Source organism: Delphinus delphis, chromosome 9 (genome assembly GCF_949987515.2).
Source record: "Delphinus delphis chromosome 9, mDelDel1.2, whole genome shotgun sequence".
Taxonomy (NCBI): Eukaryota; Metazoa; Chordata; class Mammalia; order Artiodactyla; family Delphinidae; genus Delphinus; species Delphinus delphis.
Genome location: NC_082691.1, coordinates 47,364,052 through 47,381,100, shown reverse-complemented (window position 1 = coordinate 47,381,100; position 17,049 = coordinate 47,364,052). Strand labels below are relative to the sequence as shown.

At 37.5% G+C, this 17,049-nt stretch overlaps 1 protein-coding gene across 1 annotated transcript in view; it reads left to right on the top strand.

The window, feature by feature from the left end:
- The first annotated feature begins 2,418 nt into the window (after window positions 1–2,418).
- SDHAF3 (succinate dehydrogenase complex assembly factor 3) overlaps window positions 2,419–17,049 on the top strand; it is an 81,924-nt gene continuing 67,293 nt past the window's right edge. The window contains exon 1 of the mRNA XM_060020476.1: window positions 2,419–2,673. Within this exon, the coding sequence (XP_059876459.1) occupies window positions 2,500–2,673 (174 nt within the window). The 5' untranslated portion in view covers window positions 2,419–2,499. The remainder of the gene's footprint in view (window positions 2,674–17,049) is intronic.

The window sequence follows — 17,049 nt, the reverse complement described above, 5'->3', positions numbered from 1 at the left end:
ATTCTTGATTCCTCTCCTCTAACCATTATGTCTTGGCTTTTCTCTTACCCATCATTTGTCATTTTTGAGCATTGATTACTCAAAGCTTTATGGACCTTTTCTGCTCCCTTTATGCTGAATTAATTCTTTTATTATGTTTTATTAATTTACCGGCAGAATTTTTTCCCACATTTTTATAAGAGCTTTGGCTCTAAAAGAAGCATTTATTATACATGTACTTTAACCCCAAAGGAAATCAGAAAAAAAGTAAACTGGAACAATAAATTAATTTTTAATTTACAGGGATATTAAGAGATGAAGTATGGTTAGAAAAAGATTTCCTGAAGTAAAATAACCATGCTGCCATTCAATCCTTGCCATGAATGTGGTTTGTCAAAAAACCAAATTAAATTCATTTAAAAAGATGTTCTGTGTTCTTTTAAACAAATATTTTTCTACAATTTCAGCAAAAGGAAAATAGTCCATTCAAGGTAATAAATATTAGAGTGCTTACTATTTGTAAGGCACTGCGGTGGACCCTGAAAAGAATACTAAAATGAGTTAAGTCCCTGCCCTTGGTAGAGGGGTGTGTGTCTTTTTGTCTTTCGAGAAGTCTTTGCATAAAAAAAAATCTGGGGTCTCGGAGGGAATCACATAAATTTTCCCACATTCTTGCCCTTTCATCACCAGCAGGTCATATAAATCACCTGACACCCTTAAAATCACAAAATCCCTGCCCTCCGGGAATTTGTAATCTAGTGGGGGCAAGCAATAGGCAAACAATAAAATATGTATGTGTTACAGAGAAAAATAAAGCAGAGAGGGGGCTTAGGGAGTTCTTAGCATGATGTTGTAGCAATATCACATATGCTTGCCAGGGAGGATCTTAATCAGAAAGAGACCTGAAATAATGAGCTGAGTGAAATAAGGGTGTTAGCCAAGAAAGATACCTGAAGCAGAACATTCCAAGCAGATGGAAGAGCAAATACCAAGGCCCTCAGTTGGGAGAGTGCCTGGCCTGTTCAAAGATGAATTAGGGGCTTTGAAGGCCAGTGTGGCTGGAACAGGCCAACTAGGGAAAGAGCAGTAGGAGAAAATTTAGACAGCTAAGAAGCGGAGAGGCTTTGCGTTTTACTCTAGTGAGAAGCCACTGGAGGATTTTGGCGAGCAGAGTAGTGACATGTTTTTGTTTTGTTTTGTTTTGTTTTGCGGTACGCGGGCCTCTCACTGTCGTGGCCTCTCCCGCTGCGGAGCACAGGCTCCGGGCGCTCAGGCTCAGCGGCCATGGCTCACGAGCCCAGCCGCTCCGCGGCATGTGGGATCTTCCTGGACCGGGGCACGAACCCGTGTCCCCTGCCTCGGCAGGCGGACTCTCAACCACTGCGCCACCAGGGAAGCCCTGTTGTTTATTTTTTTAAACCTATTAATAATTTAATAAAAAGCTATGTAAAAAGGTGTGGTCAGAATGATGGGAACCAGCAAGGATTTCTAAGGCAGCCAGATACTACCAGTAGCAGAGGCTGTTACAGTTTAGGTGGATCATGATCAAAGCTGATCATGGCAGAAGCAGAAACACAAAAAGTGACTACAGCATCCGGTAAAGAGAGACCATTGTGGAATAGGGAGTAGTGAGAAATGATCGAATTCTGCATACATTTTGTTGGTGGAGCCATCAGGATTTGTTGAAGGTCCAAAGGTGTGATGGGACAGAAAGAACGAGGCTAAACTGCTGCCAGCTTTTATTGGTCACACTCTCAGTATCACCGTTGTAAAAGGTGAAGATTTGTGAACGTTCTGATTCTACGTTTTCATCTCAGACTATTTAATCAGAATCTCCTGGATCGTGACCTTGGACACAATACATTTAAAATGGTCTCTAATTATTCTTCTAAAGCCAACTTGACATGAGCTAAGGATTGAAACCTGCTGGCTCAGGTCTCACTTGAGTTACATGAAACAGGCCACGCCTTCAGGGTACAAATTAGGAGCACAGCCCTGTGCAAGGTACGTGGGTGGGTGGGCTTCTGAATGGAGAGATTAATCCCATTCCGATCCCTCTCGCAGAACGCAGGAACACTGCAAAGACATCTGAAGTGTCTTTAGCCAACCATGGAAGGCTTCCTGGAGGAGTCCGATTTTGACGGAGCCTTTCTTAAGCCTTTATCAGGAGGAAAAGGGGTAAGATGAATGGAAAAGATGATGGGGTGTAACGGAGTGGTTAACAAGCACCCAAGCCAGACTCCTGGTGGACGACCGCTCCGCCCCAGACGCAGGCCCTAAGTAGTCGCTGCGCTGGCGCTCCACGAAAGCTACGCCCCTTTCAGAGAAGGACCGGCCCATTTCTGCCCGCCGCTGCCCCTCGCGTTTCCGGAAGGTCCTGATATTACGCCGGACCCAACCGGATGCAAGTCGCACGCCCTCTTCCGCTTGTATTTGGGTTACTTATACTCAGCATGTAAGGAGAGGCAGGCGCGCGCGGTCTCTCTGCGCAGGCGCGGCCTGTGGTCCACGCTCGGAGTTATGCCTGTTCGGCAGGTCTCGCGTGTCCGGGCCTTGTATCGGCGCATTTTGCTGCTGCACCGGGTTCTGCCCCCAGACCTCAAAGCCCTTGGTGACCAGTACGTGAAGGACGAATTTAGGAGACATAAGACGGTTGGTTCTGACGAGGCCGAGCGATTCTTGCAGGAATGGGAGGCAAGTAACTACCCCCTTTTCTTCGCCCCAGATCTTTGAGGTCCCTCAGCGGTGTCCCGGTTTGTCTCTGGGAGAGGCCGCCTGACCCGGCTGGTTTCCCCGGGCCTCACGAGCTCGAACACAGCGGCAGCCTGTTCCGTTTGAATTAAACAGCGCAAAGCCGTTCAAACAATACTTCCCAAAGTTACGTCCCAAGCTGGTCTGTTTATCCCACAGATTCCTCGCTGGAGCACATCCCGTTACAACAGCGTGTCCAGTTCAGTTCAAGTTTTGCCAGGCGCTGGAGGGGTGAGGATGGAGGTTACAAAATTGAATAAGTCACCGTCAGGTGCTTAAAGAGCTTACCGTTTGGCAGCTTTTTTGTCTCCTCCAGTGCCTTGCACGTAGCAAGCGCCTATTGATAAATTAATGGTTTTCTCGTTACTAGTTTTCAGAGTTTTAGAGGCTTGTTTCTATAATTACTATTTTTAAAATCCCAGTGCTCTTTGTTGGGTCTTAATAATATTCTCAGTTGACTGATAACAGAAATCGGATAAGACTGGGGGTAATTACAAGCGGTGGGCAAAAGTGCTGGTCAGAGGTAAGTCAGGTGAAAGTTGGTTTCTTCGTAGTCTCAAGTCACGTTATTCTGTTGAATTGCTCTGCATCATTGCACTAAATCTTAATGAGACACATGCATTAGGGATTAACCCTTTGATTTTTCCCTCCCTTTTTTGAGTGAAGTCAAATGATATTCAGCGTGTTTCATTTAGAGTGTTTCGTGGGGTTGGGAGCCATGCAGCACTGCCCCTCGTTATTTGCAAATATAAAGAAATGAATGAAATTGGCAATTAGAGCGACAGGTATTTGAAAGCATGAAGCAGTGTTGGTTTAAGAACTGAGGTAAGCAATTTTTCAGCCTAAAAAGTTGATGGCTATAGAGATTATTGAAGTCTGTTTTTTTAAAAAAATCATAAAGGGTGAACACAGGGTGAACATTAGGGTGAACACCGAACTCTTTCACTGAATTGCAGAATTTTTTATTGTAGACTCATGTACGCTTGCAAGAGGGACATTTAGGACAACGGTGAAATTTAGAACTTGCCTAAAAATTATGTGTATTAGATGTAGTGAGGCTGCCTAGAGCCAGGGAGGTTGAATCTTAAAATGCAGACTGCTGCAGACTGCTCTCTTTTAATATGGTAACTTGGTCTTGAAGCCAGAAGAACTGGATTCAAACTCAGGTACCGGCATTTATTAAATGTCAGGTCACCTTTCCTAGTCTTATTTTCTTATCTGTAAAATCATAACAGTATTTACAATATGCACCTCTAAATTAGTGTATGTAAATGTAAGTGACATCTTTTAAGCCAAGTCAGTTTGTGGCAGGACAGGAAGAAGTCTACCTCTATGTTGGGAAGCACTTTGGGAGGTCCTAAGAACTGGGAAGCTTTTTAGGGAAAGAGTAGGAACCCAGAATAAATTGGTAATAGGCTACAGGAAAGAGACATTTTTAAAAAACTGGTTTAAAAAAAAAATGTGTTGATCAACTGAGGAGACTTGGTGTCAGGCGTTCAGCTTAAAAAAAAACAAACCCACAAAAAACCAAAAAACTCTCCTAGTGCTATGTGGCATTTGGTCTCTAGGATTCTTTCACACACTTCTAAAATTGCTTATGAACTTGAATTTGCTTTACTTTAAAAGGCAAAGTTGGGTATGGATACCACGAGAAGAGAAAGGAAGGGTCAGGAATATGAGAGGACTCGGTATTGGGAGGAGAGTTCCCTATTCCCTTTCATCTATTCCCTTCTGATCACAGAAGACTGGCAAATATTAGAGCAAATTCATCGGGGGAAATTTCTGTTCAAGGACCTTTGGGGGAAGGTATGAGGAAAGTATTTCATTTTATCTTAAGGATAAAAATGTAAATGCATATTTACAGAGTAAATAGTGAATTTGTATAATTCCTTACCATAGAGAAAAAATGTTAAGTTCAGGGAGAGATGTTTGATAACTGGTTAGTAAAATACCCCTTGTAATCTTATTCCCGAGCCTTTTAGGGGACAAATGTTAAAAGTGGAATTGGGGCAGGATAGATCAGGGGGTCTTACTTATTATGACACTTTTAAAGTTCTGACTATGCTCAGTTTTGAAGAATAGCTGTTTTAGGTAATGCTTTCCATTTTTCTTTCTGCGCCGACCCAGTTGTGGAGAGAAGAACTTCTTACCACTATTTTCTGGGAAATTAGAATAAACGTTGAAAATTAAATAGCAAGTAGAAGACCTTCGTGTTAGAATGTGAGACGAAACACAGCTCCTTAGGAGCCACTTTGAAAAGACTCCGTGTGTTTAATTTTTCATTTTTTTTGCCCCATTTATTTATGTCTGTTGCTTTCTTGCCTGGTTTCCATTGTTTTCCTTAAGTAGCTGCTTTGCTCTGTGTCTCTTGGGGGAGGTTTATGGTGGAAGTTTCTGGAAAAAGCAAAATGCTTAAACATTCTTTAAATAGTTATTGATCACTTATTGCCAGGCAAAGTGCTAGGCATTGTAGGACACATAATGAATAATATATGTGTTTTACTTTTATGGTGTGCAAGTTTAGAGTATAATAGACGATTATAGTATGAAAAGGTGTCTCTGAAGTGCTATAGGGGCAAGGAGGGAGTGGAGGAAACTGAGGCCACATGTAATGTCTGAGCTGAGGTTTGAGCAGGTCAGAGTTACCTTGTCGAGAAAAAGACTCTAGAAAGAGGGAATAACCTATGCAGAGTTATTGAGGTAAGAAACAGTATGACTTTTCCCAGGATATGCAGTGATGTGTTTAGAATTTAGTGTATTACATGGGAGATAAGGAAGAGATAAAGCTAAAGAGGTGACAAGAGACAGGATATTCTGTTAAGGATTTTAGGTCTTTATTTTGAATCATTGAAAGATTTTAAGCAGTGGTGAAAATGATTCAAATTATATTCTAGAAAGATCACTTTAACAGCAATAGAAAGGAATGATTGAAGAATGAGACAGATTGAAGGTAGGGAGAACTGTTAGGAGAGATGTAGTAATCCCAAATATGTATGTGCCTGAACCGAGACAGAGATGTTGAGGATGGAGAGTATGGGCTTTTGCGTTACCCTTTTTAAGGTAGAATGGGATTTGACTTGGTGACTGATACAGGATTAATTAGAGGGGAGGCCATAGAATGGATAACTCTCAAGTTTTGGAATACGATACCAATAACCAGAATAAGTATATAGGAGGAGGAGGTGGAGGATGAGTTCAGTATGGTACATTTTTGTGTTAAAAATTCTGGTGGGACAGTCAAGTGGAGATGTTTTGAGATATATTTACCCTGATACTCAGGAGACAGATTGTGGCTGGAGATAGAGATTTGGAATTCATTAATTGTAATTGATGGTCCAAAGGTGTGAATTAAAGTGCCCAGGCTGGGTATAAAGGGGGAAGCTAGATAGATAGTGGTCAAAGATAGACCACTAACATTTAGGAGTTAAAGAGAATGAAGGTAGTAGTAGTGTAGTGCTGGAACTGTTCTGTTCTTTTCTTTTTCTGTACTCAGTTGTTCCTAAGCTACTTCTGCAAAGGAACATACTTTAGATTTGTATGATAGTCTTTATCATAATATTTGCTTTTTTGTTTTATTTTGTTGTATTCATTTTAGAGAGGAGGAAATGCTTCAAATTTCATGTAACTGTGCATTTGTAACTCATGTGGGATATCTTACGAGTTGGAAGTGGATCATCAGATTAAAAAAATGTATGATTACATTGCATGTCATCTATATTTAGAGTTTCCTTAACTTAATATAATTAGGGTTGGATGGATATTTTGCAGTTTTTATAATTGTACGTCTCTCTTACCTAATTTGAGGACCTCATTTTGTTGGTTTTGAACATCCTGATTTGAACTTTGTATTTTAGTTTGTGGGAGAAAAGGAATGAATTACCTCTCTGTTCAGTAGATGGATTGTGTGTGTGGGGGATCATCTACCAAGGATGAGGGAGTCATCTGGGAACCTCTTAGTTGTACTGTTTATTCCGCATGTTACTCAGTGTGGTGTTTTTGTGACGGTTTATTGGGTGGTGATGGTTTATTGATATGTTACACATGTGTGTTTTCCACATTAAGCTTTACCATTTAAAAAATTTTAGCCGTACTGTGGTCCTTAACTAATGGTTGAAAAAGGGGTGAAGGTGAGGATTTGAAACAGTATATCCTTGGAACATAAAATGTTTCTTTTTTTTCTTTTTTTCATTTCTGAAGTATTTGGAAGCTTTTACGATATTTTTTGTTTAGAAATACTTAACTTTTATTGGTGTCAGTTGTGTTATAACAGTGCTTATGTTATAAAGTAACTTAAGATGTTTTTAAAAATCATAGTTTGATCAACATTGCAAATATTATTGACTTTATACTATATTACTGGAACACAGAGGTACGTCCTTTTATTTAAGTGATTTTAAAGTTATTGGAATTTATAGATTTAAAATAATGGTAATAGAATGATAGTATTAATATGCTATTAGTTATGGTTCTAAAACAGATCTGTGTGTGTGTGTAGGGCTGTGTGTATGTCTATATACCACACAGACTTAAGAATTTGAAGTAAGTTTTTCCGTAGAATTTAATAAAAGGATTATATATATATATATATGCATTATATATATATGCAGTTATATATATGCATAATATGATTTTACTGGTTTAATAATATTGATTTTACTGGTTTACCTATTATTTTATGAGATAAATTATTTTACGGTTGCTTAATAAGAACAGATGTTTGAAATTTTACATAGGGAGTATTAGAATTGATTGAAAGGGGCTTCACATTGCTTCAGTAAACTTGTTTTTTAGGTTAATGCTCTTCAGCTTTTTTGAAAAACCAAAGTAATGTATGTATGTGGTTAAAAAAATTAGTGTGGGAGGGCTTATAATAAAGAGCAATATATTCTTTTCTATTCCTTAATTTATCTGTTCTGGGGACATTTTTCATTTTATTTTGGTGTCTTTCAGGTTTCAGGTATCTTGTGAATTTTGTTATCTGTCCAAATTTACAAGTAAAGCAATAAGAAACTGAGAACTCTGTATATAGGTAGGCTTGTTGATTAGAAAATTACTTTTAGGATCACAGAGTTTCAGTAAATCTCCCTTGGATTTGCTTCTTGCTCCTCATTTTCTTTACCTCCCTGGTGTTTGTGTTCCGTTGGTTCTGGCAGTTTGGCTTTATCTTCAGCTGTTATTCTCTGTTTTGTTTTCTAAGCTGTGGCTGCTTCTACTGAGGCTGTTTTATTAGTTAAACTTCTCCACCTGCTTTCCATTTTGAGAACCTTACTGAAATCTCTTGGCTTCTAATGGCTCCTTTCTTAGTCATTATGGATCGCTCCTTTAAAAGTTTTTTTATTAGTTCAGTGGAGTTTTGGAAGGGAGAAGAAATAAGAAATAAGCTTCTGTGATTTCTCCAATCTGCCATCTCAAACTGGGGATTCTCAGTGTTTTCATTTTAAAGATGAAGAAACTAAGGCCTGTGGAAGTAAAATGACTTGTTTGGTGCCACACAACTAGGTACGATGAAAATCTTGTGCTCTCGCCTCATGAAAATCAGTTAAGATTTTGGAAATTAATGTTTCCAAAAGACTATTCAATTTTTGTTTAATGTAAAATGATTATATATTTTTTCTTTGAATTTTGCTTGTTTGCTTATTACAGTTTATTTGTATATTTGGTTTGTTTTCCATTTTTGGTATTTTTCCTAAGGGACAGGGAAGATTTTTTTTAAATCATGTTTCTACCTAATACACCTCTAGCATAATTAGGAAATGTTTAGGTGATGATTTATTTGTATGTTTATTATCCCAAGGTGCTAATTGCGACACATTTCTTTCTCAAAGATTTTTTTCGTTAATGACATGAGAATAGAAGTTGCTGTAATGTAACTGTTAAACTGTTGTGCTAGTCAGGCACATATATTTCCTGTGTGATTTTTGGCTTCAGTTGTCTTAGTAGGGGAAGTAATATTTTACCCTTGAAATTACAGATGGACCAAAAAGTTCTCTTTTACCTCTAAGATATGATTATATTAGGAGATGAGTTAAAACTATATCAAACGGCTTAACCCACTTTACACTTTTCATTGGCACCACTGATTTCTCTCTTTAATCTTCTTTTAGTTTTAGGGTTGTGTGTTACCATAGTAATACCACGGACAATAAAAATACAGTACATTTTATTTCTCTTTGTAATACTTACCATTAACATAAAGTTAATAATTCCTGAATTAAAAATTAGTTAAAATAAAAGGCAAATGGAATGTATTTGGGATTAATGTGATAGATGCTTGATAGCATTAGTATAAAAAGAACTTAGCTTGGACTGGGAAAACACTTAACAGCTTTAATACAGGAATGGGCAAAAGGGACTCTAATAAGAGGTCATTCTCTCATTTATATATGAATTTAACTTCTGTGTTGAATGTATATGGTAATAGTGAAAAATTTAAATCAGTATAGATGTCCAGTGATGGCAGAAGAATGAAATTATAACATAGCCATATGATGGATGGGTTAGTATGCAGCTCTTAGTAATGGTGTTTCAGAAGAATTAATGGTATAGAAAACTGCTCATGATACAATTAAAAATAAACAGTGTTTATCTTTGGGTGCTGGGATTAAGGATGATTATAATTTTCTTTCTTGTACCTCAGAATTCCAGATCATGTGCTACTTTAGTGATTATAAGAAAGCCAATAAATGTGATTTTAAACGATGCAGTTGGATATGCTCAGCATTTTTGTTACCAATCTTGTGTCACAAAGCACAGGAAAACACATACATTGAGTCAACTAGCACCTTATAAATATAGTTCCTAATTTTGCTCTTTAAATTTTGTAGGTTAAACTTAGACTTCTTCATGTTTCATAAATAATGTCAGCTATGTACCTTAATTATTTCTTGCTGAGTTTTGTAAAATTAAAACAATGTAAATGTGTAGACTTTTTTACTCAGTATTGTAAATGGCCACGGAAATAAGAGAAGAAATACAAGGCACCCAGATTGAAAAGAAAGAAAGAAAACTGCCTTTATTCACAGGAGATATGATTATGTAGACAATTTGATGTGATCTACTAAAAAACTTCTGGAATTTAATAAGTCAGTTTAGCAAGGTTGTATGATACATGGTCAGTATATAAAAATTAACTGTACTTTTATATACTAGCAGTGAAAACTTGGAAATTAAACTTTTTAAATATCACTTACCATCAAAAAATATGAAATGCTTAGGGAAAATTCAGACAAAGGATGTTCAGACCTGTACACTGAAAACTACAAAGCATTGCTGGGAAAGAATAAACGTGTGGATTAAAAATTAAACTTTTATCTAGTTACTGTTTTTTCCTTAACCACTAGAAGACATATTTAGAATTTAGAATCTTTAGGGCTCTAAACTGAGATCAGAAAAGAGTCATCAGGGCCATCTATCTGGTATAGTTTTAAGTCTTTTTAAGCAACGTGAAGAATCTTCTCATGTTCATTTCTTAGAGATCATACTTAAATAGTCATAATTCTCCAATAACTTCATTTAATCAAAATTAAGTTGCTACTTAATAACTGTTAGAAATCTATTTTAATTTTTTACCTTTTTCTGAGTATTGTAGAAGGTTGCATGAAGGCTGACAGTGTATTAGGACTGGCAGAGGAAATTGGTGAACTGTTGGTTTGTCTTCTGGCGAGTGAGACAGAGAGGATGAAAGGTGGCTTGGAAACCAGTAGGCTTAGGAAGGAGATTCTAGGTAGGTTTGTGCCACCCAAGATTGTCATTGTAAGTTCTGGTAATTGATCTTGTACATTTGGAATTGGACTTTATCAGCATACTCAGAGATGATTGAATATTGACTTCAGATTCACACTAAATTTATGTAATACTGAAGTATAAGCTAGAATGCTGATTTCTATGGGTTGGGGAGTGGGGGCCGATGAAGAGGGCTTTCCTTTTCCAGGAGTCAGAATATTCATAGTTAGATCCAGGGACACTTCTTTCAGAGGTGTCTCAGAATTTAGAATTTTTTAGATTTTAGAAAGGTAAGAAGGAGTATGATTGAATTTTAAGACACACCCCTGTGGGATCTGGAGTGGTACCCTGTAATCAAGTACATTAATATTTCTGCAGTAAAGCATTTGACTGTTCATATTAAGCAGAGTAAATAAATGCTTCACATAATCCATTTAGGTCCGGATTTGCTACCAGATGAGTTCTGAAACAGCTTTTGTTTTTTGAAACTTCTTTGACATCAGAATTGCAAGTAAGGGATTGTGGACCTCTATTAAGCTTTCTAGGAAACTGAATTAATGTTTAGAAGGTTGCCTCGTAAACACGGAATTAAAATAATGGGAACTGGGTAGGCATGAGAGATTTTTCATCAGGCCTTGTAGTAGAAAACATTGTGGGTCCTCATGCTTCACTGCCCTTTTTTCCTGGACAGTGCTGAACACACGTTAGGAAGTTTGCCCCCTCTTGATACTTTATTTTTATTTTAAGCACATTTTTTCCTGCCAAAGCATTATTATTATTATCAGTGTGTTGATAGATTAAGCTACCTAATTGGTCTTCTGGGCCTGAGAGAATTCAGATGTTTCCCATTGTGTGATTTTTTTTTTTTAGCTCAGTTCCCAAGGGAGGATCATATTTATCTTATTTAGAAGTTTTTGGTCTTCCCTAATTCTAAATTAGTAAACTTGGAGCATTTCTAAAATAAATTGAATTTTGACTTCTAAGCTTTCAAACACTAAATATTTATGCTTTATTTGAATAGATTTTAAACATGCCCTATTTTTTTTCAAAAAACATTTCATCATTATAAACATAAAAAAATAGCAGAATGTTGTATATTGTATGTTTAAGTAGCAAAGCTTTCTGGACTTTGCTGCAGGACTCTTCACTTTGCTGCAGATGAAGTTGTCTAGTTTGTTTAAAACTATCCCATTGAATAAAAAAAAAAATCACACACGTCTCATAGGAACTTTCCCCTTTCCACACTAAGAATGGCAGCTGATGGCATGGCAAATACGTATATATAAAAACAACTATAGGGCTTCCCCGGTGGTGCAGTGGTGCCAATGCAGGGGACGTGGGTTCGAGCCCTGGTCTGGGGAAGATCCCACATGCCACGGAGCAGCTAAGCCCGTGTGCCACAACTACTGAGTCTGTGCTCTAGAGCCCGTGAGCCACAACTGCTGAGCCCATGTGCCACACCTGCTGAAGCCCACGCACCTAGAGCCCATGCGCCACAACAAGAGAAGCCACCTTAATGAGAGGCCAGAACACCGCAACGAAGAGTAGCCCCGGATCGCTGCAACTAAAAAGAAAGCCCACATGCAGCAACGAAGACCCAATGCAGCCAAAATAAATAAATAAATTTATAAACAAACAAACAACTATAATAACATCAGCATGCAGCATCAATGGGTCTAGCCTCACAGCACAGACCCAAAGCTCTAACCCCTCCAAAAGGTAGCTTGTTCACTGCCTCACACTTCCCAGCCTGGCTGCCTACTTATTCATTCTATAAGGTATAAGTATGTACAGTTGATAATGCAGGATTTCTAGCCAATAACCATAGTTAACACCACTTAAAAAACACCATGAACATATTTAAATGCCTTTACTAGGCTAAGCAAGATGCACAGAGTGAGAAAAAGTCTTATTTTAAAATACTTGGAAATATATACAACTTTGATACAGTTTCAGGGTACTAATAACGACCTTGGCTACTTCATGTAAATTACTTAAAATTTCTAGTACACTTCTAGAAACTGCAATATGATTATATTCGAATTTTGTAATTAAATCTAATGAGGGCAGAGCCATCTCAAAGAAGTTTGTTGTATTTTTCCCTACTCTGGAATTCATGTGGAGTTAGATACTCAAGTTTATTTCTCTATCCTCCTCTTTCTCAACCCCCTTCTTCCTCCTGTCATCCTCTTCATCTTCCGTTTTTTAGGCAACATCTGTCTCCTTTGCACCATCAGATTTTCCTGAGTTGGCTAAACCTTATTCCTATTTCTCCTTCAGCCTCACTACCTTATTATTGTAAGGCTGCTTTTTTTGCTCTCGGATTACTCCACGTCTGTTTGGTCTTCAGTGGAGGTGCCAGGGTTTGTGGATTTGATCTCAGGGTGGAACTCTGAACAGAACACTCCCAGTAGTGGCTACTCGGGAGCATTAGGTCCTTCCTGCTTCTCTTAGTTCTTCCACAATGCTCCATTTCTGGATCATCAGATTTGGATTTCCTTTTCCCAGAGATTGTCTTCTGTATCTCAGAGCACTTCTTAGAAAACTGCAAAGGAAAAATCAAAAACAAGCTGCAACGCTGATGGGATCTCTTGGATTTTTCTTCTTTTGTACCTCTGGCTTGCCTGCACAATGAAGGCAGAGAAGACCCTTTGCTCTGTGGTTTCTTAGGTCACCTTCAGCCGTATTGATTCATTGTTTGCTAGCCTCTGCGTGCAGTTTTACTGCACGCAGTAAAGAAACAGTTAACAAGAAACCAGTATTAATGATTATGGTAGACATACATGTATATAGTTAAGAACTATATAAAATTTGCTTTTCTGTGCCATTTTCAGCTATTGTATTTAATCTTTTTGTGTCACCTGCTAGGTTAGTCAAGCGATTGGGACAAAGATTGTAATAATAACGTTTTGGAAGCTTGATACTTTTGTAACTACTTTTATGCTATGAGTGCATTTCTGAAAAGTTGTTTATAAGTTGATTTTTAAAAATTTTAACTGTATTTTAAGTATACTGGCAGATTAACTATTTAAAGAAATTCTTTTGTTAATCCTTTTGTAAAATGAATAATCAGCCCATAATTTCCTTCTTTGTGTAAACCTGCATTTGCATACATGAAATTTGTTTTAAATAGGGTTTGTCTACAAATGTCGATGCATGTGTCTAAAAAGAAAAATTTAATTTCTGTTTGTGAAGAACAAATTCAGATTTGGCACTTTTGATAAGGTAAGACATACCAGATTATTTTAGTTCTATTCTTTTCAACTAAAGCATATTTTAGATAGCATTTTGCTATCAAAATATGCTCTGCACCTTTAATTAAGGGGTGGCAAGAAGTTCATATGTTAAGATTGAACTGTAGTATATTTTTAAAGTATATTTTCTTAAATAGTAATAGAGCTAGTGTGAAGTTATAAAAGTTTAAAAAGCTATTTAGTAGTTTTATCTTTTCTTAAAAGCATAACTGGAATCTCAAATCTTAATGATTTTTGTCTTTAAAAATTTTGCTTTATCTTAGCCTGTACTTACAGAGGTAGATGTATATGTTGCTTTTAATTATGTTTGTTAGCTTTCTACTTAACTGTAGTTGGGTGATACCCAGCAGTTTACTCCTCTGCTTGATACTTGGATGATAGATAACTCATCCTTCTTTTAGTTTGGATACTGAAATCTTGTTAACCAGTATTAACCATAAACAGCTATTAATCCACAGTATAGCATAAATGTGGTATATTTATGATGAAAAAATAAAAATGTAATTGCCATTGTGTAATATTTTAACTGTACTGTGGTTAAATAGACTTTTTCTGCAGGGCTGTCTGGGAGCCTTACTACTATTTGTTATACTGTTTCTTTGGGAAAGTATATACAAATTAAAGTCTAGAGCATTGGGAACTTGGCCCCATCTCTTAGACCAGCTGCACAACCTATTGGATAGTCAGTCAAAGGAGAAGCCCTCATGATTTAACATGGGTACTGTTTGATTCCATGGAAAGTAAAGCCTTTCCTCGATAACTGAGGAAGAAGTCAGTGGGTTAGAGAACCCTTGGAAATGTCCTGGGATCTAGTAGAGACACGTCTTCTAATATAAATAAGGCCAGCCATTTGTTTGTTCATGGCCTTAACAAGTTGAGTGTCAGGGATAATCTAGACGACATTATTAAGGACAAAAACTGGAAAGAAAGCAAAGAATCAGGAGGAGAGGTTTCAGCAACAAGTTCAAGGTGGGACATGGAGAAATTGTTCCAAATGTAGGTCTTGAATTGTGTGAGGCTGGGAGGACTAGACAGGAGGAGCCCAACTGAGTTTATTTGTTCACTGATTCATTCAATGCCTACTATTTTTCAGGGGATACAGAGATTAATGGTCAGTATCTGTAAGGAGTTCATAAGCGTGGTACATGTCTGTATAAGATAGAAGAAGACTCATTGTACTCTAAAGAGTAGTAGTTGAGAATGTTGGTCTTCTGGCAGCAGGGCAAACAGAGTGGTGTGATTACAGGAGGAAACTTCTCTTTCCCTTAGCCATTCAATTTATGATTGTTAGGCAGTTCTCTAACCAGTATATCTACCCTGTCACTTGCTGTTCCTTATTCTGACTCTGTTCTGTTGGATTTTGAAGATCTTTTTATCTTTGAGTGTCTTTTTAAAATATAATTACCCTATGAGAGATTCCATTTTAAATTATTGGCAGCTAACACTTTAATGATTAACAATGACATTGATTAACATCCAGCTACTTACTGTGTGAATGGATAATTTGATTAACCACTCCAAGCCTCAGTTTCCTCATCAGTGAAATGGGAATACCAACAGTACTTACTTCAAAGGTTAAGGATGAAATAAGATAATATATGCGCAATAGTTGCCTTGTACATGGTAAGTTCTCAATAAGTGTTAACTATTTTAGCTGTAGCGTGTGGTAGGAAGGAGATTTGATAGGAAGGAGTTTTGAAGGTACTGAAAACAAATTTTGTTATTTCATTATTCTTAATTCTTCCTTCTTTCCTATCTTCCATATCCAGTTAGTTTCCAAATCTGGTTGATTCCTTTTACCATATCAGAACTCTGACCTGTTGTCTCCATTCTCTTTGCCTCTGGATGTTTGTAGTAATTTCATAAATAAGCTTGCCTTTAGTCCCTTTTAAATGTCAGCTTATAAAACACAACTTTGATCATATTATTGCCCTTGTAAAAAGCCATCACTGTTTTCCCGATTGACCTCTCTTGAACCCAAGTTAAAAACTATGCAAAATCTGACTTGAATATGTTTTTCCTACCTTACATCTCAATATTCTTTTTCAAGTTTCCTAAGTTCCAGTCATACTCAACAGAGAATGTGGCCTTAAGTTGTCTTGGCCTCACTATTCATTTGCCCTAAATGTTTTCCTGTCTTTTTCTGTATAGCCAAATCCTAAAATGTCTTTCATAACAGCTCCAATCCTTTGCTATCAACTGTTTCTTGATTAATTCTCCCAATAAAAAGCAAAACTCTGTCTTCTAATTTTCTAAAACATTATTTTGTATTTTTGTTTTCTTCATGCTTTCTACAGTGTATTATAATTATTTGTGTACATCCTTTTTGGTGCTAGTAGAGGGTAAATTCCTTGAGGACGAAAACTATGCTTTATGTATCTTTGTGTACCTTAAAGCTCCTAGGACAGTATTTTGCTTATGATAGATGCTCAGTAAATCTTGGTTTTTTCCTCCAAAAGAAAAATGTGTGATTTTTCAGATGAAGACCAAACATGTTGGATAAAAAGTTAACCAAATATGTGAATTATAGTTTATAAAGATTAATAGTTTAAGCAAAGGCTTTTAGCCTGATTATGGCAATTCTTAAATTGTATTTCATAAATAAATGAGAATTCAGTGTTATATTTCATAGTGTACTAGGCTTATTCCAAGCACTTTAATCCATGTTTTTATCTAGATATGCTGTCAAGTCAGTAGGCATATGAATGCATGAATAGCTGGTTCAGGTTTTTTTAAAAAATTAATTAACGAATTTATTTTTGGCTGCGTTGGGTCTTGGTTGCTTCACGCGGGCTTTCTCTAGTTGCGGCAAGTGGGGGCTACTCTTCGTTGCAGTGCGTGGGCTTCTCATTGTGGTGGCTTTTCTTGTTGCAGTGCACAGGCTCTAGGCGTGTGGGCTTCAGTAGTTGTGGCACACGGGCTCAGTAGTTGTGGCTCGTGGGCTCTAGAGCACAGGCTTAGTTGTGGCGCACGGGCTTAGCTGCTCTGCGGCATGTGGGATCTTCCCGGACCAGGGCTCTAACCCGTGTCCCCTGAATTGGCAGGCGGATTCTTAACCACTGCACCACCAGGGATGTCCTGGTTCAGTTTTTTTTATATATATATATTTTTTTCTTTTTCCATTTAATATAGTGTTTTAAGTGCCTAAGAATGGAGAGAGATAATTAAAGAGTATTTAGGAAATTTAAGATCAAGAACTGGGAGAGTCCTAGGACAGGCATAATTGCTAAGAATCTTGGAAACAGAAAAAGAAGTTGGGTGTCTGTCATGCAGTTTCCTTAAGCTACAATGAACACCATCTTCTCTCCAGAAGAAGAGAGAAACTAGGAGCAACTGTGCATGG